Genomic DNA, 23,456 nt, shown 5'->3' on the forward strand with positions numbered 1-23,456 from the left:
GTCCCAGCAGGTTCCACGTCCGTTTTCCCTTCCTGCCCCTACTTCGCCACCTCCTGTCTCATGCAGCCCAGAGACCAGCATCTCCTCCCTCCCTCCCTCCCACAAACGAGCAGGCCACTGCCTTGGTTGGCACCAGTGTTTATTTCAGGGGGAAGGGCTTGAAGGCCTAGATCTGTCCCGTGGGATCCTGGGGCCTCCTGCTTCTCACTTGGCCTTTGGGTTACGGAACTTGTGTCCAGCAAAAACAGCCTTGTCCCCGAGAGCCTCCTCAATCCTGGAAGGCAGACAAAGTCAGGGCTGTGATATTCCAACCCAAGAGCCCTCAGCTCCTTACACCCAGGCCTACTGCACCCACTGTACCTCATGAGCTGATTGTATTTGGCCAGACGCTCTGAGCGGCAGGGGGCACCAGTCTTGATCTGAAGAGGGAAGAGGAATTCCAGGAGTTGCATGAGACCAGGGACGAGGGATTGGGCCTGGCCCTGAGGGAGCAGCCTGTGGTGGCATTCAACTCCAGGGCAGGAGGCCAGGGATCCCAAGAAAACTCAGTCAGACAGTCGGCAGAGGGGGGCCACGAGTACCTGTCCCGTGCAGAGCCCAACCACGAGGTCAGCGATGAACGTGTCCTCGGTCTCCCCGGAGCGGTGGCTCACCATCACCCCCCAGCCGTTAGACTGAGCCAGTTTGCAGCTAGGTGGAGAGGACACTCGATAAGGTCCGGCGGGACCTCCTCAGTGGGAAAGCCAGGGGCTAGGTGGGGCTTTTCCCTTCTCTTTTGGGGAGTGGGAGATTTGAGGGGAGGGTGATGACTAAGTTCTTTGGGAAGCAGGAGAGAAGGGGAGATTCTTGATCTTGAATTTGGGCTCCTGAGATGCTGGTGGGAAGAAGCAGAATCTGGGAGACAGGGATGGCATAGGGTCGGGGTGGGGATGAGGAATGGCAAGGCAACAATGGCAAAGCTCTTGGGGTGAGGTCAAGAGTTAATCAAAGCCTTGAGGTCGAAAGGGTAGGGTGGGTCAGGAGCCAAGGGAAAGTCAGACTTGGAGTTAGTGGGCAATACTGTAGCTGGACTGGGTGTGGGTGGAGGGAGGCCATGACGCCCCAGGGCCAGAGGCACTCACGCCTGGATGGATTCAGTCACTGAGCCGATCTGGTTGACCTTCAGCAGCAGGCAGTTGCAGGCCTTCTTCTCAATGGCCTGGGTTATCCTCTTGGGGTTGGTGACTGTGAGGTCATCCCCCACGATCTGGATGTTGACCCCCGAGAGGAATGAGGTCCAGGTAGCCCAGTCATCCTGGTCAAAAGGGTCCTCGATGGAGACCACTGGTGGGAAAGGGGAGCAGATTCGGGTTAAAGGTCAGAAGGGCCTCACAGAGGAGTGACAGGTCAGAAGAGTTTGGGTGGAGATTGCAATGGCGCTAAGGATTGGAAGGACTGAGGTGGTGGCAGTGCAGATGCCGAAGCCAGTGTGTAGGGCAGCTGCTAGAGACTCAAGCAGGAGCAATGGAACACCCAGGGTCTCACCAGGATAGTTCTTGATGAAGCTCTTATACAGCTCCCCCAGCTTCTCCCCAGTGATGTGCCGTGCAGGGTCATCAGGTGACTTGAAGTCGAGATCATACTTCCCGTGGCGATAGAACTCAGATGCCGCCACGTCCATGCCAATCACCACCTTGTCGGGGTAACCAGCCGCCTGGATGGCGGTCTTCAGCAGCTCCAGGGCTGGGGGAGGGAAAGAGAGGACCTGAGGCTCCGGTGCACCCTGTCTCCATGGGGACCCAGGGGTTCTGCCCCTCCGAGTGCTCACACTGACCTTCATTGTTCTCCAGGATGTTGGGTGCAAAGCCGCCCTCATCACCCACATTGGTGGCGTCCTTCCCATACTTGGCCTTGATGACCCCCTTGAGGTGGTGGTAGAACCTCGGCAACCGATGCGCATGGACTTCCCTGAAGGATCTGGCTCCCACGGGCAGGATCATGAACTCCTGCATGGCCAGCTTGTTTCCAGCATGGGAGCCCCCGTTGATCACATTGAAGGCCTGAGATGGGGAGAGGGTGCTTAGACCTGGGCATCGATGTGGAATCCTGGATCCCCTACTTACTGAATGGTCTAGGATGAATAATTTTACTCCTCAGAGACTCCTTCCTCATTTCCATAACATGGGGACACCACCTGCTTACCTGCAGGATCTTATGTGGAAAATTAGAGCAACTGGATGTAAAGTTCTTAGCCTGTGCCTGGTGTAGCAGCTAACACTGATATGGCACTTACTACAGGCCAGGCACTGCTCTAAGTGCTTTACATATATTTTATTGGCTCATTTCATTCTCAATACTACCCTGTAACTAGGTACAATTTATTATCCCTCACTTTACAGATAAGGAAACGGAGGCATAGAGAGATTAAATAAACTTGCCTAAAATCACACAACTAGTAAAGGGACAAAACCAGCATTCGAACCCAGCAGCTTGTCTCCAGATCTCACGCTCTTATACAATCTAGCTAGTAAGTAACAATAAGTGGTAACATTATTATTGCAATGAAATTCAAAGGATTTCCATAAAGAGCAAATTTGGTTTGATAAGTATTAAAGAAGATACAAAAATAAAATGCCAAGATCTTTGCCATGAAGAAGCTTTCGATCTGATTTGGGGTTGGGGCACAGGGCAGAATGACAAATTGGAGTTACTGAGCCTGGGACTGGAATGTGAAAACCCGGTTACATCAAGGGAAAGAAGCAGAGAGAGGTTAAAGGGAAGGTTTGGATAGTGGGAAAGGGGGAGGGCTGGACCGCAGCTGGAGAGGTTCCATTTCAGGAAACCATTTCTTTGGAGCTGGGTCTGAAAGGTGGACTTTCCAGGGGCTGCTTATGCCCGCCCTGCTGGGTGGGGTCACTGCGGGATGCGGCGGGGCAGCTGCACTCACAGGGACTGGGAGGATCAGGTCTGGGTTCCCGGCGAGATCTGCAATGTGTCGGTAGAGCGGGACCCCCTTCTCAGCTGCTCCGGCCTTGCACACGGCCAGGGACACGCCCAGGATGGCATTGGCCCCAAACTTGGCTGGAGGAAGCAAGTACAAAGAAAGTGTGAGGGCCCCTCGCACAGGGTTTAGGGTCAGCTCCTAGAACGTCCCTTCTGGTCACCCCCAGAAAGAATCCAGAACTCCAAACCACTGGGCACCGAGTTTGTTAACAGATCTCTCCCCAGCAGCCTGAGGTGCTCTGGGAACACCCAGCCCAGGGGAATGTGTCGGCTTCACGGCTGTGTCCACAGCCCGGCCCAAGCCTGGCACAGGGCAGGCATCAGGAAATGCCTGTGCGATGAATACAAATCCAGCCAGTTACGGTGTGCCCCAAAATGCGAGACACAGAAATAATCCTAACCAGACCTCAGTCCGCGGTCTCTCCCCTGCCCCTCCCACAGCCCATCCCGTCCCCTGTCCCTAGCCCTTCACTCACACTTATTCTCTGTCCCATCCAGCTCAATCATAAATTTGTCAACTTTTTCTTGATCCACCACGCTTAGTTTCTGGAAGGGCAGGTTTGAGGAGGGGAGAACAGAGGTTAGATTTCTCAGGAGTCAGGGCATGTGCTGGAGGAAACAGAAGTGCAGGTATTTGGGGCGGATGGGATGGTTGGCCAAGCCTGAGCTGCTTGGGACCAGGTAGCAGATGAGGGGGAGAGAGGGTCCTCCCTCCACTTGCCTTTTCCAGCAGTGCGGGGCCTAGAGTCTTATTGATGTGTTCCACGGCCTTCAGGACCCCTAGAGGCCGAAGCAGGGGGTTCAGATCTTCTATTCAATTAGGTCTCTTCCCGTGGCCCCCAGCTCCTCAAGAGCTTTGGGTTCCCGTCCTCTACCCTGTGCAGACATCGCATACCACGTCCTGAAACCACCCCCTTGGTCTTTCCTCACCTTTCCCCAGGTAGCGAGATTTGTCTCCATCTCTTAGTTCCAGAGCTTCATAGATACCTGTGGAAGCTCCACTGGGCACAGCTGCTCGGAATCGGCCTGAGGTGGGAGGAATTGGAAGATCACAGAAGGTCAGTCCCATTCACCCCCAAAGGGCTGCTGTCTCCTCTCTGAGCCCAGGGACAGGAGGCAGTGTAGAGAGACTTGTGCTGCTCCCTGCTGGGGAGCAGGCTGGAAGAGCAAGGCCTGGGAAGAAGGCTGGGAGAGGGGATCCCAGAGAAAGGAGTGGATGTGGCATAGAGTTGGGGGGCAAAGGCAGATGGAGTTGGGGTCTTCCCAGGTAAACCCATTCAATGGGCCTGTGTTACCCTTGGCCGTGTGCAGGTCCACCTCCACTGTGGGGTTGCCCCTGGAGTCCAGGATTTCTCGGGCAAAGATTTTCTGCATGGCCATGGCTGCAGGGCGAGAGGTGTGAGTGAGTGTGGACAGTTGACCCCTTAAGGAACCCCAAATCCCTTGCCCTTTAAGAGTCTTCCCGCCCCAAGAAGGCAGGTGCTGGAGCTAAAAATATCCCACAAAAAGGTCACAGACCAAAGTGGCAGGCTCAGTCCCTCCCCCACTCAGAACAGCTCCTATTCCACTCTCCCATCTTAAGAATCTGGAGGCCTCTCTTAAAACTCCACTACTTGCTCAACCCCACCTCCTGCAAAGCTGCACTTCTGCCTTCTCCCTCCACCCTCTGGCCAAGTACTCTGTTCTCCCCGGATTCCTAGCCCTCGGATCCTCTCCTGTTAGTCTACCTCATTTTCCTGCTCCTCAGCCTTCTCCGAATCCTCAGGGGCCCCAGATTCCCCCACCTGGCTCCAACTCTAACCACGCTTCTCCATCGTCTCTGCCTGCCTCTCTTCACAGTCTCGTTTGTTTCCCTGTCCTTGGGCACCCCCATCCTGCTTGCTCCAACCCCTCCAGGCTTCTCAAGCACCCCCAGTCACAGAAGGAAAAGAATGCTGACATTTCTCCCCCTTCTCCAAGTGGCACCACCCTCACCTTTTACCACCCCTACCCCCCAGGGCTGAAAGATTCACCAGACCTGGGATTTCTTCGCTGGGCTCAGAGTCTAGGTGGCAGCTGGGACAGTGTCAGCTCACCCCCTCTCAGGCTGGGCATTTATCCTCCAGCCACCCTGTACCCCAGCCAGCCCCGCCTCTCACCCTCTCCATCATCCCCCTCCAGCCGGGCTGGCAGCCAAGTGCCCACTATAGCCTAAAACAGAAGCCTTTGGCCCTAGACACCTGCCCCCTTCCCAAAAGATCAATGACTACCCCCTCCTTTCTCTCTGTTCCCCAATAAAATCCTTATTTTTAATTCCACTCCTGGGGAGAAACAGGGGAGGGGCTTCAGAATTGGGGGGGGTGTTTCTCCCCTCCCCAGGATTCTATTCCTGTTTTGCAAAGGTTGAGGAATTAGTGCCCTTTAGGAAAGGCCAGGGGTAACCTGAGTCCTGCAGGGCTGGGGAGGGGGCCTGGAAGAGGGGCTGCAGGAACGACATCCACACGTGCTCAGCTCACTTAGAGGGCGGGGGACTGCCTCTGTCCTCAATGGGGGCAGGGGCAGGGGGTTCTGGGCAAGCTCTGAGCTCTAAAATTGAACTCCCCACTCAGAAGGTGAGAGAGCCTCACCTCTCAGGGTCCCCATTGCGGCCTCCCTCGGCTCCACCCCATCCTACCCTCTCTCGGCCAGCAAGGGCAGTGGGGGAGGGGACGGGCTGACGAATTTAGACAGGCCCTCAGAGTTGGCGCGGCGCCCTACTGATAGCGCTAGGACAGCACTTATCGCTCTGCGTGGAGACAGTCAGGAGCCGTTTCCCCACCGACCGCAGGCGCTTCAGGTCGTGATCCCAGCCCATCAGTGAATGATGCTGAATCAAAAGTGAAAAAAATGAATGGACGGGAGGAGGGGGTGGCCCTTTCTGAGCGTCTGACCGCCGGGGGCCAGTCGGGTGGTCGGCTAGCAGCATTGCAGGGAAGTGGGTCTCTGCACTCGGTGACTCTCTCCGCCTCGGCGGGCCTGGCGGGAGTGAGGTCTGCCCCGACTTTGGCTGCAGCCCCTGCCGGGAGCTGAGGGCACGCCCGGGCTCCGGCCGGCCGGCCGGCGAACGAGGGTCATCGGCTTCCCTGCTCGTCGCCCCCGACTTGGAAGCCCTTCCCGCCGGCGCCGCAGCGGCCGTCGCCCGGTGACTCACCCCCGGGCTCTCTCCCGAGCTCCCCTCCCCGCCCTGCCTGCCCCGCGGTGTGTCTCCCAGCCCCCACCTCAGGATCCCTACCCCTGGTCTTCCATCTCGCCTTCCCCGCCTTATCTCTGGCCGCTCCCTCTCGGGAGATTTCCACCCTGGGGTAGTGGGTGCGGCAGGCCAAGGGTCAGGAGACGGCGGGCGGGGAGCGCCGCCACGTGCCCGCATGCGGCCCCGCCCGAGCCGCCCAGTGACTCAGCCACCGCGGCTGTCGAGGAACAGGGGTTCGGGGAGCGTCGGATGCCCCTTGGGGTTCGGAGTGGCCGCGAGGGCACCGCGCTCGCTGCGGAGGACCGGAGAGGAGCGGAGCCCCTTCCCGCCCGGGAGGCGCCCCTCCCCCGAGGGACCGGAAGTGGCCAAGCCCCTCAGCTGCCCGGGCGGCCAGCAAGGGCTAGTTCACCTAAGCAGGCCTCCGGTCCTGCCCCACCCTCTTCCCGGTGGGCGGTGAGTGAACTAGTCGGACACAAGTTCTTACCATAAGTTTTACTGAAAAAGAAGGAAAAACCTAACGGGCCAAAGTAGAAGGGACTTTCCCCTTCTTGAAAAAGTTGCAATCTTGAAACCACTTAGTATTCTTCCGCCTTGAAAAATAGGTCCGCCAGTCTCGCCCCACGGTCGCTCAGTGACCTCTGCAGAGACGGGCCAAGGGGCACGGCCGGTGACCCAAACTGCTGACCGGGGGACGGGCGGAGCTGGGACGTGGGGGTGAGGCCTGAGGCTGGAGTTGATCCAGCGCGAGGGATAATCCCCTGGAGTCCAGGTGGGCTCCAGCCAGTGCCACTTGTGCCGCCCGGGTAGATGCTGGGGACAGAAGTGTCCCTGGTGGATGCCTTCAACTCTGAAAACGGCCGGGGTATTTTGTCAAATTTCCCTTTACTCCCTTATTTCTTGAATAAAAATCAAGGGGTTAGAAGCGGCAATGCGCACGCCTCGCCCCCGCCCCTTCCGCCCCGCGGGAGACACGTCCCCGGCCGGCCTTCCTTCGCAAGGGGTCCAAATCCGTCCCGCCCGGTGCGCCCGGGCGTGCGCCCGCGAAGCCAGCTGCCAACCCCAACCGCGCCACGCGCTTTCCCTCCCGGCCCGGGCGCAGGCGCGGGCGCAGGCGCCGCCGCCGCCCGCCGTTCCTTTCCCCCAACCCCCCCCCGCCCCGGCAGAGGTGGGGGAAGGGGGAGTCATTCCGTTTAACCCTGAGTTACCCGAACCCTCTTTAATTTGCTAAATTTGCAGTTTGCTAATTCTTTCTCTTTTCACTTTCCTTCCTCCTTCTGGCTCACTCCCTTTCCGTACACCAAAGTCTGACTGATATTCTATGCGAAGTGGAGGGAGCCCTAACCCTAACCCACCCCCGCCCCCCATCCTTCTTGCGTCGCTTTCCATCGAACTCTGCAAATTTTGCAGTAGGGGGAGGGATTTTTTAAATTGCATTTGCAAAGTTCGCTATCTGGGCAGGCGAGGAGAGGGAGGGAGGGGATGGGGAGCAGGCCCCGCCCCCACCTCCCTTTGCAAATAAAAATCTAGGGGGGTGGGGAGGAGCAGGAAGTGGCGGTGCGAGGGCTGCTGCACTGCTAGCAGAGCCGCGGTCCGGACAGCAGCGCGTGCCCCAAGCTCTCCGCCTTCCCCCGCCCGCCAGCCCGAGGCAGCCCGAGCCCAGCCCGTGGCCCCAGCAGCAGCCCCGAGAGCACCCCAGTAGCAGCGCCATGGCCGGCTGGAACGCCTACATCGAAAACCTCATGGCGGACGGGATGTGTCAGGACGCGGCCATCGTGGGCTATAAGGACTCGCCCTCCGTCTGGGCCGCCGTCCCCGGGAAGACCTTCGTCAACATCACGGTACTGCGAGGCCTGCGCGGAGACTGGCCGGGCTTGCACCCTGAGGGAGGGACTTGGGTGGTGGCGGGCGCGGTCTGGGGAGGGCAGCGAAAGGCCGTGACCCGGTCCTTGTCCTGGAAGTGGCGCGAATGGCGGCTGCACGTGAGCGGGTCCCTCCTTGGCCGCCTGAGTCCTACGCCCCGGGCGGCGGCGCCTAGCCAGCCCGCCGCCCCGCTTTCCGCGACGGGGCGTTACATCCGGGACACAGGGCGGGGAGGGGCGCACCGCCCGGTGCGGCGGCCCACTTCCGCCTCCTCCAGGGTGGGTCGGGCACGCACCGCAATTTCCGCTCGGGATTGTGATTGAGAAGGGACTTGGGGACCCCTGGACCCCTAGCTCCACTTCCGGCCGCCAGCTCGCGCCCCCTCCACCACATTGTTCCTTTTTATGGGGGAGGGAGCCCCAGTCGCATGGCCTGGGTCCCATGCCCGTCCTCCGTGGGCTCCCTGCCCCTCCCAAGTCCGTAAGAGAGGGCTAGGCCGCCACACGACCTCCCCCCACCCCAAGTAGGCACGTTGGACTCAACATTCCTGTGAGGCCAGCCCCGGAAGTCCCCTCACCCTCCCTTCCCGCCATCCGGCGGGGCCTGCAGCAGGGGAACTTTGTGAGAAGTTCTAGGACAGTATAAGTGAAGGAACAAGGGACGACTACTGCTGTCCCCATCACCACCTCCTCTGTCCACACTGCCCGGAAGTGGGGAGGGGGAGCGGAAGTTCGAAATGGGGGGGAAGGGGATTTCCGGGCGGGAGGGTACCGGATGTGGGGATTTGGGGTGTTAAGGGGGAGGGGGAGATACGTTCCCTTGGGTATCTAGACCCGAGAGCTGGCTTGCCGGGTCTAGACCCAGGTCCCCTACAAAAGTTTTTCAACTTTCCCGGAAAGCCCCCAGGCATCTGCTTCATCTTACAGCATAAATACCTGGACCTAAACTCTAGGTTACTTGGAGACCCAGGCGTCCGGGCCCCTAACAACTCCTGCAGAACCTTTGACCAAATAAGGGCAAAGTTGCTTCGCCTGCTTTGCCCGCCCCCTCCCTTCCCCTCTTTGCTTCTGCTTTTCCTGAAGGAGTTCTGAGCATCCAAAGGCTCCCCACTCCATTCCACTCCAGTCTCTTAACTGCTTTTTGTCCCCCTTTATTTCCTGGGTTTGCTTTCCCTAGTAAACGACATCTAAGTCTCCAGAGGAATATGTTGTCCCTTATTACCGTTCTCTAGGTTTGAAGATCGTGTTTTTTTGGTGTACTAACTTCCAACAGTCCTGAGTATCTCAAATTTCATGGATGTGTACAAAGCACATAACATACACATCTACCCCCCCAGGGGTTTAGCTTCCCGGAGAAATGGAAGGCAGGTGGGTCCTTGGAGAAGAAGGTGGGAACCTTGGTGTACTGACTAACTTGATGGGTGCTTGATTCCCCTTCCAGCCAGCTGAGGTTGGTACCCTGGTTGGCAAAGACCGGTCAAGTTTTTTCGTGAATGGGCTAACGCTTGGGGGCCAGAAATGTTCTGTGATCCGGGACTCAATGATGCAGGAAGGGGACTTTACCATGGATCTTCGTACCAAGAGCAGCTGCGGAGCCCCCACCTTCAATATCACTGTCACCCTGACTACCAAGAGTGAGTTTGAGTCTTACCCTTTCTCTAACTCCAAAATCTAATGTACTTCCTTCTATTAATCTTTTGGGTTCTTCTGTGTGGATCACCCAGTATGAAGGGATCAGACCAGGTTTCTACTCCCAGCCTGCTGGATGCTGGGACATTGGATTGTCCCTTCAGTTCTCAGTTCCTCATCTTACAGTGTGAAGAAGTTGAACTGTATTATCTCTTAAGTTCCTTCTTGCCTTGAGCCTTTTCAGATGAGAAACTATTTTCTTGGAGGAGGTAGACTGTTGGTCATAAGCCAGCATTTAGCTCTTGTGTTTTGAGCTCTTTTCTTAAAAATTGGAGGTGGCAGGCTCATCCACAGCCGTTTCTAGCCTGAACACGAGTCAACTGTCCACAAGCCTTTGACCTCTAAATTTTACTATGTTCCTTTCCAGCCTTTAAGCTTGATTTTCCTCTTTTGAAAAGCCCTATTGTTTCAGGGTGACTGACAGCCTGCCTGTGTGTGGGGGGTTGGGAGAGATGAGGTTGGGTTACAGCCCCCAGGGCTGGACAGCTGCTGAACAGCTGGCCGGGGGTGGGATTGTGACACCTGGGTCCTAGCCTCCTTTCTCTTTCCTCCAGCGCTAGTCCTGCTGATGGGCAAAGAAGGTATCCACGGTGGTACGATCAACAAGAAATGTCATGAAATGGCCTCCCACCTGCGGCGTTCCCAGTACTGACCTCGTCTGTCATTCCCCACTGCTTTTGCACCCCTCTCCTTCCCACACATACATACACCATTTTTATTTTTTGGGCCATTACCCCACACCCCTTATTGCTGCCAAAACCACATGGGCTGGGGGCCTGGGCTGGATGGACAGACACCCTTCCCCCAACCCATACCCCTCCTGTGTGTGGTTGGAAAACTTTTTTTTTTGGTTTTTTTTCCTGAATAAAAAAGATTATACTGACAAGGTGCTGTGTGGTTTTAGCCTGGGTGTCAGGATGGAGGACAGCCACTGTGGTCTGCCTCCTTCATCCTGGCTTGGGGTTAGAAGCAGCAGAAGGGTTGAGGCACTACAAAGTCTAGGGTTTTGAGCTTGCTTTCATGTCCAGGATTAAACACCTGCTTCAGGCCTACCTGGCCAGGTGGGCCAGCCGTACCTAGGTCCTCAGGGTGCTAACTGAATTGGTGGATAATGGAATAGAGCCATCCAGACTAAGAATGGGTCCAGGCCTGCGTGCAAGGCAGGGCCAGTTGAGTCATCCTCAAATGTGGGTGGGGCTCCCCCTCACGGAGTCACAACAGATGCCTACTGGGGCTGCCCTTAGGGCTACAGGTTAGCCTCCCCGCTTCCCTTGCCCGTGCATGACAGAAAGGGGCAATTCCCCAAAATGATAAGTTTACCCGTGTGAGAATGATCTCACCCTTAGTCCACAAAAACAATTTTATTAACCCAATAAATGAAAACCCCATCCCTTTGTAACCCCAACCCCTTCAAGAGGATGGAGTTGGGTAAGGGAGAAACCTGGGGTGGAAACGTCTCCTATCCCTCAACGTAGAAGACTGTAGAGAGGAAGAGGAGCTGTGCAAATAGGTCATCAGAGGTGGAGGGGAGAGGGGAAAGGGGACTACTAGACCAGGATGGCCGCTGCAGAGGTAGAGGGTGAGGGATCTGTGGAAGACCCAGGAAGGGCTAGGGGAGCTGGGGCTAGAGAGCCAAAGGAGGTGGGAGGTGTGGGGGTGGAGCCCAGAAGTGGGGTCCGTTCTGAAGCCGGGTGGTCCCTTGGCTCCCCTTCCTCATCACCCTCTTGCCCCTGGGTTTCTTCCTCCTGCTCCTCATCCCCAGGACCCCGATGAACAGGCTGCTTGCAGATGGGGCAGGTCTTCCGGGTCTGAGTGAGCCAGGGGTCCACACAGCGGATGTGATAAGCTGCCAAGAGGAATGAGGTGAAGCGTGTGGTGCCTGCTGGTGGAGTGGGGGGGGGGGGGCACGGGCACAGGAAGTGAGGGCCTCACCGTGAGCGCAGGGGAGCACCCTCAGCTTGTCCCCATCCTCATATTCATCCAGGCAGATGGCACACACATCATACTGGTCTCCTGGTGGAAGAAGAAAGGAGTTCTTTTACTGAGCCATTCTGGACCAGGGCCCACAAGAACTCACTCTGGGAGGCCTGTGGTGGAGCTAAACCCTGCAAAAGTTATCTTCTCTGGTTCTACAGAGCCAGTAGAAGAGCTGAGACTGGAGCAGGATAGAACATGAGGAATCCGAGGTTAGAACAAGTAGAGAAACAGAGGTAAGAAGGGAAGTGGGTTTTTGGGGGGAGGTGTGAGGGTGGAGAGATAGGGAGTGGGAGGAGCAGAAATGGGGCAGGGCTTCTGCCATAGCCTTATATGGGCACTGGAGGCTCCAGTGCCTAAGACCCAGCCCCTCCTTACCTGTGTCTTGCTTCTCTGGCGAAATCTACCCCACTCCTTCCATTTTTCTGCTTTCTCCACCTTCCCTCTTATGAGCAAGGTCCTCCATCTCACCCCCCCAACCCCAACTATTACATTTAATCATTTTTGCTTTCCATCTCCTGCTCTAATCCTGTCCTGTCCTCATTGTATGTATGCGTAAAAAGAGGAGGAAAGGAGGCATCTCAAGCTGACACCTCCCTGCCATCTCTGCCTCTTTCCTCCTGGGCTCCAACTCCTTCAGAACCAGGGAAATAGTGGGAAAGGCCTGCTGTCCTCCACCCTCCTCACCCTTTTGATAGTCATGTGTAGGAATCTGTTTCAGTTGCTCTTTGGTCAGTCGATTCCTCTGGAGCCGTTTCCTGTGCTGGATACAACGAACTATCTGGTGAAAGGGGGAGTGGATGATTAGTCTTAGAGAAAAATCTGGACAATCCCATACAAACCAGCCCTATCTTGCAACCCCAGAGCCAGTCTGGCTTTAAAGGCCTCAGCTCTTCCCATCTTGGTCCCTGAGCTACTCACCATCACTGCTCCCATGGCCAAAACCAGCAGTCCCACAATCCCTGTGAAAGGGATGAGGTAATAGCCCAAGGGGAAGCTATTGTCTGGAACCAGAAGCACCCGAGCCCTGGGAAAAGGAAGACGAATATCAGAGGGGCAGGAAAGGCAAAGGGACAAAGGAAGAGGGACAAAGTAACTGGCTCTGGACAGGGCCCATGGAGGCGGAAGGGGATGGGAGGAAAGTACCAAGAGGCAGAGCATGATGGGCCTGAGGCTGAATGGTTGGGGCACGGGCTTGGACTCCAGGCTGGCATGGAAGTGCTGAAGGAAGAGTGGGAAGGAGGGACACGTCCTACCCCTTCTCGTAGACAAAGAGGGCACGCAGGTACTCGGAGCTTCTCTCCCCAATAAACACAGACGGGATCCAGATCTGCTGCTGGATTTCCTCTGCAGGGATTAGGGCATTACACTTGGGACCCAACCTTCCATACGAATCCTTTGGTAACCCTGGCATTTGGCTCTCTTGCCCCATTCCACCTAAAGGACTGATTTCTTTTCCCTAAGGCTTCAGCCCTCCCGCCATCTCTCAGTCTAAGCTCTACTGAAAACCCAGCTGTCCAGATCCTCCAACCTTACCACTATTCCACACCATATTCAGAAGTTCATTGGAATTCACATTGTGTACCACAGCTGCACCATACCCAGCCCTCTGAGCATTTAGGACCTAGGGAGACAAGGCAGATAAGGAGCCATCATGGGCCTTGCCACCTTCCATTCCTGGTGCCTTTTTTACCCTCAGCCTCCCAGCTCCCACTCCACATTCAGCAACCTTGAGGTCAAAGTTGCAGTCGAATCTTCGAAGCAGTGCAATAAAGACTGACCCGTTGACCGGGGCTGGGGGTGGTGGGGCAATGGGGCTGCAGGCATTGTCTGGGTGAGCCTCCACAAGGAAGCCCTGGAGAAGAGAAGCAAACAACAGCTGGATTTCATCTCCCTAGGTGCTGCTCCCCACAGGTCCCACCAAGCACACTGGCCCCCACAGGTCAGTGGGGTCTGAGCTCATTCCTGGGGTCTGAGCATCCCACCAAAGTCAGACATCTACCTCTTCTCTTAGCCTCCTGAAGATGCAATCACATCAAACAACATCCCTTTACCAGACCCTCCATCATCCCTCCCCCTTTCCCAGATAAACTAATATATACTCCACACTCCTAGCTAATTCTTTTGCCTTCCAGTTTCCCACTGATTGTAATTCAATTCTCCATTCATCCACGTCACTTTCTCAAGTTGTTTCACATTCCCTGCTCTAATACATACTCTTAGGGAACATATTCTCCTGTTTAAAAAATACACAAGACCAAACCCAAATGGAGTTATTTGTGCTGACCCCCATGTCACCAAACTCAATACTTAATTATAATTTTAGCCTCCCCCAGGAATAGAATCTTAAACCACTCTATCTGGAGTTACTTGGTCAGCACTAGTGAGGTAATCTGCCTGGTAGACCCCCTGCAGTCCCCTAAAGAAAGGAGATCTTGCCACAGACAAACAAATCTTTGCTAGTATAACTTCCTTGCCCCACCCCCTTCTGGCTGTGAGTCTTTCATTTTGTATAGTTCTTCAAAGATCCTTTCTGCTCGGTGGAATGCTGCCTGATTCATGGGTCATTAAATAAAAGCCAGTAAGAGCTTTAAAATCTACTCAGTTGAATTTTTTTAACACCTCCCTTTAATTTTCCAATTACCTATCTTACAAACAACTATACTGATATCTATGACCCAACTAAGTTCTTGCTATGTGGCAGTCTTTGTGAAAAACTACTACAAAATTGCTTATCTAATTTAATTCTCAAAATAATACATGTGATAACTTCTATTACTATCCCATTTTACAGTAAAACAAACTAAGACTCAGAGAAATAATTTGTCCAAGGTCATAAAACCAGTAACTGGCTCTAGAGACCCTACTGATACGCACCACTCGTCCTGCCTTTTATTAGTCCACTTTCAGTCTCCCTTCTAAGGCTCAGAGTCCTAGGAGTAGACTTTGTATTCTCCCTCCAGATTCTGGATTCCACCACACTAGATGTGCTCTTGCACTTAGTTCCTAACTTGACTCTTTTCCTACCTCCAGCTTCACCCAAGAAAGGCTCCTCAACCCCTACCCAGTAGGGAGAATTCAGAGAAACAGGAAAGAGGGAAGAAAATCACCTGAAGTCCCTCCTGGCTCAAAGCAGCCCCAAAGAGAGCTGGGAGGTCTGCAAAGTCCATGCTGGCATTGTGGTCCGAGATCTGCGGACAAAAGAGTCCATGTTTGCCCTTCAACCTGCAACCTATCCCTTCAGCGCCCTTCTCCTAACGGTCCCTCAGACTCACCGCTCGAATGAGCCCCCGGGTGGGGGCCGCTCCCCACAGCACAGTGGCCACAACCACAGGAAGCGGGAAGGCCGCAGGGTGCATGGTAGCGGGAGGGGAGAGGCGGAGGAGGCCGCGTCCCGATAACAGGAGCAGAAACGGAGTTCTGCGCCCTCTCTTGCCCTCCTTCAGGATCCCAGGGGTTCAACCACCCCCAGGTCCCACTTCCCAGCTACATGGGGGCGCGGGGAAGGACCCCCGATTCGGGGAGTGAGACAGCCAACCCGTTTAATGGAGCTGGGAGACACCAAAAATACCCCTTTCTGGTACAGGAATAAAACGGGGAAAGAGAACGGAGGCAAGCACAGGTGACAGAAAAACTTCTGGAAGGGTGGGGGAGCTCAAGGAGGTGGGACTTCCGGCCAGGTGGGCCGTCTTTCCATCCCCTGGAAAAGGGTTTCCGGCAAAGAAAGTCAGGCCGCTTCCAGCAATGGACGCTCAAGACGAAGGACTTCCGGTCCTAAAAGGCCGATTAAAAGAAAGGTTAGAGGTGGAGGGAGTGCCTGTGGAGATGAAAGGAGCACCGAGGTCCCAGAAGACGACTTAGTCGCTTCTCCGCTAGTGCCCGGGATCCCTCAGGGGTCCGGTTTACGAACCTCTCCTGCTCCCTCTGGCCGCAGCCGCCGTACCTTCAAGTCTCGCGAGAGTCGTCACCACGCTCCCTCCCACCTGCTGACGGCTTCCTGTATTATCGCGAGAGACCGCCTAATTCTGGCTAGTCTAGTTCACTCGATCTCGCGAGATCTTCAAATACCCTCCTCTCTATTTTCCCGCGACTCCAATTCGACGAAAATTGCGCCTGTGCTCTGGCTGCCTAAATAGCTGCACCCCGTCCCCTCACCCATTCTTGAAGCTCCTCCTTCAGCTCCGCCTTACTCCCGGACGCCTTTGCGCTCGCGCCTGCGCCAACTTCCAGCTGGCGCTGGACCTGAGCTCCGGGGTATACGCGCGCGCCCTTGCCCCTGTTGCGCGCGCGGTGTCACCTTGGGCGCGAGCGGGGCTGCGCGCGCACGGGTCCGGGAGCCGAGGGCCATTGAGTGGCGATGGCGGCGACGGCGAGTCCCGGGGCTTCTGGGGTGAACGGGAAGCCCCGTACCTCTCCTAAGTCCGTCAAGTTCCTGTTTGGGGGCCTGGCCGGGTAAGCTCAGGCCCCAGGGATGGGACAGGAGGAGGCAGGGACGGGTGCCAGGAACCGGGCCCTGTTCTTTGGGTGTGTTGCAGTGAACCGAGGTGACACGGGGTCATTGCTGTCCCCATCGTATTACGAGGTCCTTGATGGGCTGCTAGGATCTTTTCACCCATCGCAGGGCCCCTTCTGGGCTGCATATACGACCCCCACCAGGCCATCTGAGTTTCCCAACCCATTGCTTGGCTCTGCGGGGCTGTTTGGGGTTTCAGGTCATTGCATGGCTCCTGCTGGACTACGTGGAGTCCTAGGTCATGAATGCCCACCTCTCCTCCTTGGGTCGGACTGGATGCAGTCTCTGGGTCACTGCTTGACACCCTGGGAGCTGCATGGAACACTTTCATTGCATGGCCCCTACTGGACCGCTGGACTTTTCAGACCCATTGTTCTTGGTACACGCAGAGACTCTTGTACACATGCCCACCAGCTTCCTGAATATATGTAGTCAATCGCATGGCAGGCCCTGCCCTTTGTGATCTCTTGTTGCCGGGCTCCAGGGGGCCTTGGTAGATCTGGGACACCTAGCCCTTGACTCCACCCCTGTCTTCCCCCAGGATGGGAGCTACAGTTTTTGTGCAGCCCCTGGACCTGGTGAAGAACCGGATGCAGCTGAGTGGGGAAGGAGCCAAGACACGAGAATACAAAACCAGCTTCCATGCCCTCACCAGCATTCTGAGGGCAGAAGGGCTGAGGGGCATTTACACCGGGTACTGGGGCCAAAGGATGGGGGTAGGGTGTGGGTTGACAGCTCTAGACTTTGGCTTGATGCACTGACCCCTTCGCTCCCCAGGCTGTCAGCTGGCCTGCTGCGCCAGGCCACCTATACCACTACTCGCCTCGGTATCTATACTGTGCTGTTTGAGCGCCTGACTGGGGCTGATGGTACACCCCCTGGCTTTCTGCTGAAGGCCCTGATTGGCATGACTGCAGGTGCAACTGGTGCCTTTGTGGGAACACCAGCAGAGGTGGCTCTTATCCGCATGACCGCTGATGGCCGGTGAGTTCCAGGTCTGAGCCTGCCCCCAGCCCCATTCCCTGGAATCTAGAATGAAAGAACTGATTTCTTATTCTAGATCTAGAGCACAGCATTCACCTGTTCACAGCATTCTGGCTTCCCTTTCTTTGCTCCTGTGGGGGCAGGGTGGTCTATCCCAAACTTGGCCTCTCCCTACCTTCCCACCAGGCTTCCAGCTGACCAGCGCCGTGGCTACAAAAACGTGTTTAATGCCCTGATTCGAATTGTCCGAGAAGAGGGCGTCCCCACACTTTGGAGGGTGAGTGAAGGGGCTGGAGACTGGGGATGTGGGGTCAGGTCTTGGACATTTCTGACTTCTCCCCCATCCCACCCACCCCAGGGCTGCATCCCTACCATGGCTCGGGCCGTCGTCGTCAATGCCGCCCAGCTCGCCTCCTACTCCCAGTCCAAGCAGTTTTTACTGGACTCAGGTGAGACCCAGAGCTGGGCCCTCAGCTCCCAGCCTAGCCTGGGCCAGCTGTGAGCTGACTGCCACCCCCTGCTCTGCCTCCTCCAGGCTACTTCTCTGACAACATCCTGTGCCACTTCTGTGCCAGCATGATCAGCGGCCTGGTCACCACTGCTGCCTCTATGCCTGTGGACATTGCCAAGACCCGGTGAGTATGCAGACCTGGGCCTGAAGACGGACGGGAGAGCCCCCTTTATGTCTCTCATGCCCCTGCCTCCTCTCCTTCAGGATCCAGAACATGCGAATGATTGACGGGAAGCCGGAATACAAGAACGGGCTGGTGAGGAAGCAGGGCTAGGGGCTTGGGCTGCAGGATTGGATGCCCTGGGAGTGGGGGTGGGGGATAGCTGGGTAAGAGGAAGAGGGTCCCAGAGGCCAGGTCCCAGCCTCAGTGCCGTGCCTGCCTGACTGTCTAGGATGTGCTGGTGAAGGTCGTCCGCTACGAGGGCTTCTTCAGTCTGTGGAAGGGCTTTACACCATACTATGCCCGCCTGGGTCCCCACACTGTCCTCACTTTCATCTTCTTGGAGCAGATGAACAAGGCCTACAAGCGTCTCTTCCTCAGTGGCTGAGGCGAGCGAGGGGCCTGGAGCCGCTGTGCCGGGGCTCCCACTCGCCCGCTGCTCCTACAGTCAGTGTGCCCCCCAGGGGACCTAGACTCTGCTGCCCTGGGCCCCTCTATTTATTTTCCCTCCACAGTATGGTTCCCTCCTCTGTGATAAAGGACTTTTGGTCTGTCCTGCCCCTGCTCCAGCTCGCCCTCCTTGTCCTAATCATCATGATCTCTCTGTCCCTGCCTATGCCTTGCACGGAGGTGGAAAGCTCCCTGCAGATTTCTGGCCTCCTCTTGGGTATTAGTTTCAGGGCACATAGTACAGCAGAAGGCCCCCCTTCTCAGTGGGGAAACCAAGGCAGAGCTGAGGGGACAGGAGAGAGCCGAAGCTGTCAAGATGATCAAAGGTCTGCAGTGGGAGGACATGGCCCTTCCTTCCTCCCTTTCACTGAGGACGTAATCAATAAATTGGATTGATGACACCACCCCCAAATCTGGAGAGTTGTGGGCGCAGGAGGGGGAGGAGACTGGACAAAGAAGCGGATGCCCCTGGAGAACAGGAACTGGAGTTTTTAAGAAAAATTATTAAAGAAAAAGTATCCGCTGTTTTTATGCAAATGTTATGTAAATCAGTCATGTCGCAGCAGCTGAAGGGTGAGAAAAACCCAAACTCCAGGCCCTGTGTGTTGCTTCCCAGCCCCTCGCTCAAGAATGCAACAGACGCCCAGGTCATCTCATGTAATCCCCAGGAAAAACCTCTGGGGTCTGGTGACTGTTTCCGCAGCCTGAAGAGGGAGGGAATAGAGTCTGAGAGGGGAAGGCTGACCTGTCGGGGGCAGAGTGGGCACGGAGCCGGGCCCCCAGAGCCTGGAGGCTTGATGTGGGCTGTAGGCTGGGGAGAGTGACAGCCTTCTCCATTTCTTTAGGAGATGTGAGACTCCCAGGCCCTGCCCTCAAGGAGCTTAGGAACCTCTTGGGGCATAAAAGGGCATAGGAAGGTCAATTGGAAGGAGGGCTGGGCTGCACGAGGCCCGAAGGCTTCTCCAGAGCCAGGCCAGGGGACAGGCAGACGGCAGGTGGGAACTGTCGCCTTGGCAGAACCTCGTCAGTAGAAGTTGAGCTCAGCAGCCTGGCGGTGCAGTCGGGCCCTCCCACCTCTGCCTCTTCTCTTACCCTCTCCATGCACATGCTGGCCTGGGCCACAGGGGCCACTTTGAGACACTTGAAGCCTGGACCTTGTCCTTAAGGAGTGCTAAGTCCAGAGGGGAGGATGACACAGGGAAACTGGGAGTCAGCAACAGACCGTTGCAGGGTGATGCGGGGCACCCGCGCCAGCCTGGGCGAGGGGAGACGGTGCACAGTACCCGACTGGCCAGGCAAGTGGGGCGGGGCAGCACCCCTGGCCCACTGAGAGCAAAGGCTTAGAGGAGAAACGCTGGGGAGCAGGTGATCTCTGCAAAGTTTGTAATAACTGGAGCACAGGCTGTGAAGTGTCTGCTGTGGGAGGGGAAGCCTCACTGTTAGATGGGTTGGTGCACGGAAGTCCTCGATCGCCAAGCTCAGGAGTTGTTCTCTATATCGGAAAGAGTTCAGAGCAGGAGAAAGATGCGGTCAGGGTTGCAGGTTAGGAGGATTCTTCCTGCACCATCTGGAGGAAGGGGTCTCCGTGGAGCCAGAAAGGCTCAGCCCTCACTCCCATTCTCTGGGCCCTAAGTGTTGGCTTGGGCTGGAGGCAGGAGAGAAAGCCCTACCCGACGTGGTCAGGTGAATGGCAGAATCCATGGCACCAGAGGAGAGAACTGGGCTCCATCTGCCTACCTCCTGGCTTGACAGCAGGAAACCGAGAGTAGTTCAGTAAAACCCACCAAGGTGGCACTCACTGCCAGGCCCTCCCCTCCCCAGTCCTGCTGCCCCAGGCAGAGCAGGAGAGCTGCGTTTCTGAGGCCACAGGTGCCAGGAGGCACCCACCTGTCCTAGTACTGCAGGTTGCAGGCAGATAGCCTCAGTAGTACCACTGAGCTCCCAGGAAACTTCTGGATCTTGAGCTGGAACTTGCTTGTGGTTGGCCTGGTGGGTGGTTACCCTTGGAGGAGGGAAAAGGCACCCCAGGCAGGGGAAGTGCAGGCCAAGACTAGAGCTTTTGGGAGTGAGCAGTGCAACTAGGGTGGGGCAGCTGGGGCCTTGGGAATACTGGTGACGGTGCCCCAGCCTCGTTTCCCTCTCCAAAAGAACGAACGTTTTATTTTTAAATTATTTTTATGATACAAATAATATATGATGGTGGAAAAGCAGAAAATGCTAAGCAGAGGAATAGAAAATAAAACCACCTGTATTTATACCATCCAGAGACAATCAGGGCTCACATCTTGACATCTCTTCCCAAGTTTCCTTCAATACACGGATACATGTGGGAACCGTGCTATATTCTGTTTGTTGTTTGCTTTTTCCTAAAACTTCCCCAAAGTGATGGTAATAACCTAGTGGTCTGGGAACCCCGCCGTCCATGCAGCATCAGGAGCTCTCTTTGTTCTGTGACCCACCCAACTCCTCCATCTCACTACCTCTCCAGATATGCTGGGTCTGGGATTGTGTGCCCGGGGTGGGCAGAGGAGGCTCCTGACAAAGAAGCAGTAATGAAGCCCTCCCCCGACCCTGTACTCTGTACCCACCCGCCCCCAGCTAGATCCCAATAGGAAAGCCCATCAGAGTCTCTCTCGAGGTCCCCAAACCACCCCCCCTCAGAGGCTGTGGCCAGAGTACCTAACGCCCACTGTCCCTAGCAGGTCCTGACCACGACCCATGCTCAGGGCTGAGGGCCGCCGTCCTGCCAGCAGAGGCCCCACACGGCCATTAGGCCGCACCCACAGGAAGAGGCTAGAGCGGAAAGTGGGGAGCGAGCCTTGGAGGAAAAGCAGCCAGGCCCGGGCCACTGTCACTTGCCTTCCCCTCTGCAGCTCTAGATGTGAGGTGTGCGTGACTGTGGCCAGGGCCTGTGGTTTCACGTGCTGGACCCAGAACAGCAGCAGGATGAGGACCACAGAGGCAAAGAGGAGCCAGAGGAGACCCAAGATATAGAAGCCCAGGAAGAGGCAGCAGAAGTCAGAGTTGAGGATAGGGTCGTTTCTGGAACTCTCCACATTCCACTGAGCCACCCCCTGGGCCTTCAGGAGGTTGACAAATTCAGAGATGGTGGCTGTGGTGGATTCTAAGATAGTGGGAAGTGAAGTGGGTTCTGTGGAGGTTAAGGATATGGTGGGTCCTGAGGTCTCGCTTGTGGGCTCTGAGGTGCTCGGGGCTGTGGGCTCTGGGGTGCTCTGGGCTGTGGGCTCTGGGGTGCTCGGGGCTGTGGGCTCTGGGGTGCTCGGGGCTGTGGGCTCTGGGGTGCTCTGGGCTGTGGGCTCTGAGGTGCTCGGGGCTGTGGGCTCTGGGGTGCTCTGGGCTGTGGGCTCTGGGGTGCTCTGGGCTGTGGGCTCTGGGGTGCTCAGGGCTGTGGGCTCTGGGGTGCTCAGGGCTGTGGGCTCTGGGGTGCTCGGGGTTGTGGGCTCTGGGGTGGGTTTTAGAGTTTTGGAGAATGTGATGGGTCCTGTAGAAATTCGGAACGTGGTCTGTTCCTTAGTTGGAGGCAAGGAGGACACTTGGGGACCTAGCGGAGCAGTCGGCACTGAGTAAAGCAGGCCCCAGTGGGTGGTGTGGGCGCTGGTGTGGGTAGAGAAGCTGCCCGCAGCCCTTGTGGCAGGCACCTCGTCATCCTCTTCGTAGACGTCGTAGTCTATGCTGTCCCTGTCGCCAGGGGTGTGGCAGCCCTCCCCTGAGTAGGTGTAGACAAACGTGTTGGGCAGATTGACACACCCCACGCTCGTCACGTTGGGGGTCATGGCCTTGGCGTCCACGCCCTCCTTCCATATGTACACGTTGTTGGCATTGTCCTGCAGCCAGCGGCTGAAATAGAGGATCCCGCAGTCACAGAACCAGGTGTTGTCGTGGAAAAAAGAAAAAGGCAGGAGGAGGTCCCCAAAGAAGCCCTTTGGTATTGTGCGCAGCAAGTTCCGCTGGAGGTAGAGGGTGTCAAGTTCCTCCAACCCATCCAGGAACCCAGGGGGCAGCTCACTCAACCCGTTTTCAGCCAGGTTGAGCTTCTTCAGCTTGGGCGTGGGCTGCAGGAGCCGCGGGGGCAGAGTCTTCAGCTTGTTGCCACGCAAGTAGAGCTCATGGAGGTGGCTCAGGCCATCCAGGGCATCAGGAGACAATGAGGCCAGCTCGTTGAAGGAGACGTCCAGGGTATAGAGTGCCGGCAGCGCCCGTCCCAACAAGGGCAGGCTTCTCAGCGTATTGTGGGATATAATCAGGGTCTCCAGCCGGGGCAGCGTCGCGTCAGTCTGCAGGCTGGTCAGCTGGCTCTTCTCCAGGTGCAGCTGAGTGAGGTGAGTCAGATTCACCATGGACACCATGGAGAAGGTGCCCAGAGGGTTCCCACCCAGGCGGAGGATGTTGGTTTCTGCTTGCAGATCTGGAGGTGGTGCCTTCAGACCCTTATTTTCACAGTTCATTTCCACCTCGCTGACCACTTTGCTGATGCCACAGATCGGGTGGGAGTGTGAAGGGCTTGGCAGCAGGAGCAGCAAGAGGAAGAGAGGCATGGGGACCTGTGGGCAAGGGGGGCTTGAGTGGGCACCCCTCCACCCCCCGGCAGTATTCCTCCAGGCCCTAGCCCGCACTGCAGCTTCCAGGATCCCTTCCAGAAACTCAGCTCCCACACCTCCCCGCCTCCACTCCCCTCTCCTCCCCTTGCCCCCCAAAGCCTAAACTGCTAGCTCCAGGTCCTTGGCTGGTATCCGTCCCTCAGGCCCCCTCCTCCCCCGGCCCCAGCTTACAGGCCAGCAGAAAGACCTCCGGAGCCACAGAGCTTCTTCCAGGGTGTGACTTGGTCCTTCTCTCTTCCAGCTCCAGGGAGGGCCTGGTCAGCGGCAGGAAGGGGGTGGAGATGGGGAGGAAATGCCAGCCCGATAGGGGCTCCGGGGACCCGGGGAACGGCCTCCCTCCCGGACACAGGCCTTTATCACCTCCTTCCACAACCTTCCCCAAGCCCTCCTTTTGGTCCCGCTCTTGCCTACTGTCCTTCTACACCAGGAGATGGGGAGTGGACTCCAGCCACCACTCTCTTCCAGCTTTTAAAAAAACCTCTCCAGCTGCCCCTCTCATTTCCCCTT

The 23,456-nt window shown here is 56.6% G+C and overlaps 5 protein-coding genes across 7 annotated transcripts; 2 read left to right on the plus strand and 3 right to left on the minus strand.

Moving 5' to 3' along the window:
* Window positions 1-121: 121 nt before the first annotated feature.
* Window positions 122-5,181, minus strand: ENO3 (enolase 3). Its single transcript, XM_036836817.1, has 12 exons — window positions 5,000-5,181; window positions 4,278-4,364; window positions 3,913-4,008; window positions 3,704-3,762; window positions 3,459-3,528; window positions 2,927-3,060; window positions 1,814-2,039; window positions 1,525-1,722; window positions 1,122-1,323; window positions 582-690; window positions 361-419; window positions 122-274 (listed from the first exon to the last, which is right to left on the minus strand). The coding sequence occupies exons 2-12, from the start codon at window positions 4,360-4,362 to the stop codon at window positions 205-207; spliced, it is 1,308 nt and encodes a 435-aa protein (XP_036692712.1). The 5' UTR covers window positions 4,363-4,364; window positions 5,000-5,181; the 3' UTR covers window positions 122-204.
* Window positions 5,182-7,739: 2,558 nt separating this feature from the next.
* On the plus strand, window positions 7,740-10,624 carry PFN1 (profilin 1). The gene is made up of 3 exons (XM_036836818.1): window positions 7,740-8,028; window positions 9,491-9,683; window positions 10,293-10,624. The coding sequence occupies exons 1-3, from the start codon at window positions 7,897-7,899 to the stop codon at window positions 10,388-10,390; spliced, it is 423 nt and encodes a 140-aa protein (XP_036692713.1). The 5' UTR covers window positions 7,740-7,896; the 3' UTR covers window positions 10,391-10,624.
* Window positions 10,625-11,084: 460 nt separating this feature from the next.
* Window positions 11,085-15,802, minus strand: RNF167 (ring finger protein 167). 3 transcript variants are annotated; one of them, XM_036836639.1, is made up of 10 exons: window positions 15,656-15,802; window positions 14,988-15,486; window positions 14,823-14,903; window positions 13,442-13,567; window positions 13,249-13,336; window positions 12,969-13,059; window positions 12,634-12,739; window positions 12,400-12,493; window positions 11,671-11,751; window positions 11,085-11,584 (listed from the first exon to the last, which is right to left on the minus strand). In XM_036836639.1, the coding sequence occupies exons 2-10, from the start codon at window positions 15,069-15,071 to the stop codon at window positions 11,286-11,288; spliced, it is 1,050 nt and encodes a 349-aa protein (XP_036692534.1). In that variant the 5' UTR covers window positions 15,072-15,486; window positions 15,656-15,802; the 3' UTR covers window positions 11,085-11,285. The 3 variants fall into 3 exon arrangements, with proteins under 3 accessions (XP_036692534.1, XP_036692533.1, XP_036692535.1); XM_036836638.1 differs by having other exon boundaries at window positions 15,623-15,802; XM_036836640.1 differs by lacking the exon at window positions 13,442-13,567 and having other exon boundaries at window positions 15,623-15,802.
* Window positions 15,803-15,918: 116 nt separating this feature from the next.
* On the plus strand, window positions 15,919-18,736 carry SLC25A11 (solute carrier family 25 member 11). The gene is made up of 8 exons (XM_036836641.1): window positions 15,919-16,164; window positions 16,767-16,919; window positions 17,003-17,209; window positions 17,396-17,486; window positions 17,568-17,658; window positions 17,745-17,844; window positions 17,925-17,976; window positions 18,113-18,736. The coding sequence occupies exons 1-8, from the start codon at window positions 16,070-16,072 to the stop codon at window positions 18,266-18,268; spliced, it is 945 nt and encodes a 314-aa protein (XP_036692536.1). The 5' UTR covers window positions 15,919-16,069; the 3' UTR covers window positions 18,269-18,736.
* Window positions 18,737-20,921: 2,185 nt separating this feature from the next.
* Window positions 20,922-23,238, minus strand: GP1BA (glycoprotein Ib platelet subunit alpha). The gene is made up of 2 exons (XM_036836633.1): window positions 23,121-23,238; window positions 20,922-22,892 (listed from the first exon to the last, which is right to left on the minus strand). The coding sequence occupies exon 2, from the start codon at window positions 22,884-22,886 to the stop codon at window positions 20,988-20,990; it is 1,899 nt and encodes a 632-aa protein (XP_036692528.1). The 5' UTR covers window positions 22,887-22,892; window positions 23,121-23,238; the 3' UTR covers window positions 20,922-20,987.
* Between the last annotated feature and the right edge of the window lie 218 nt (window positions 23,239-23,456).

This window comes from Balaenoptera musculus, chromosome 20 (genome assembly GCF_009873245.2).
Source record: "Balaenoptera musculus isolate JJ_BM4_2016_0621 chromosome 20, mBalMus1.pri.v3, whole genome shotgun sequence".
Lineage (NCBI taxonomy): Eukaryota > Metazoa > Chordata > Mammalia > Artiodactyla > Balaenopteridae > Balaenoptera > Balaenoptera musculus.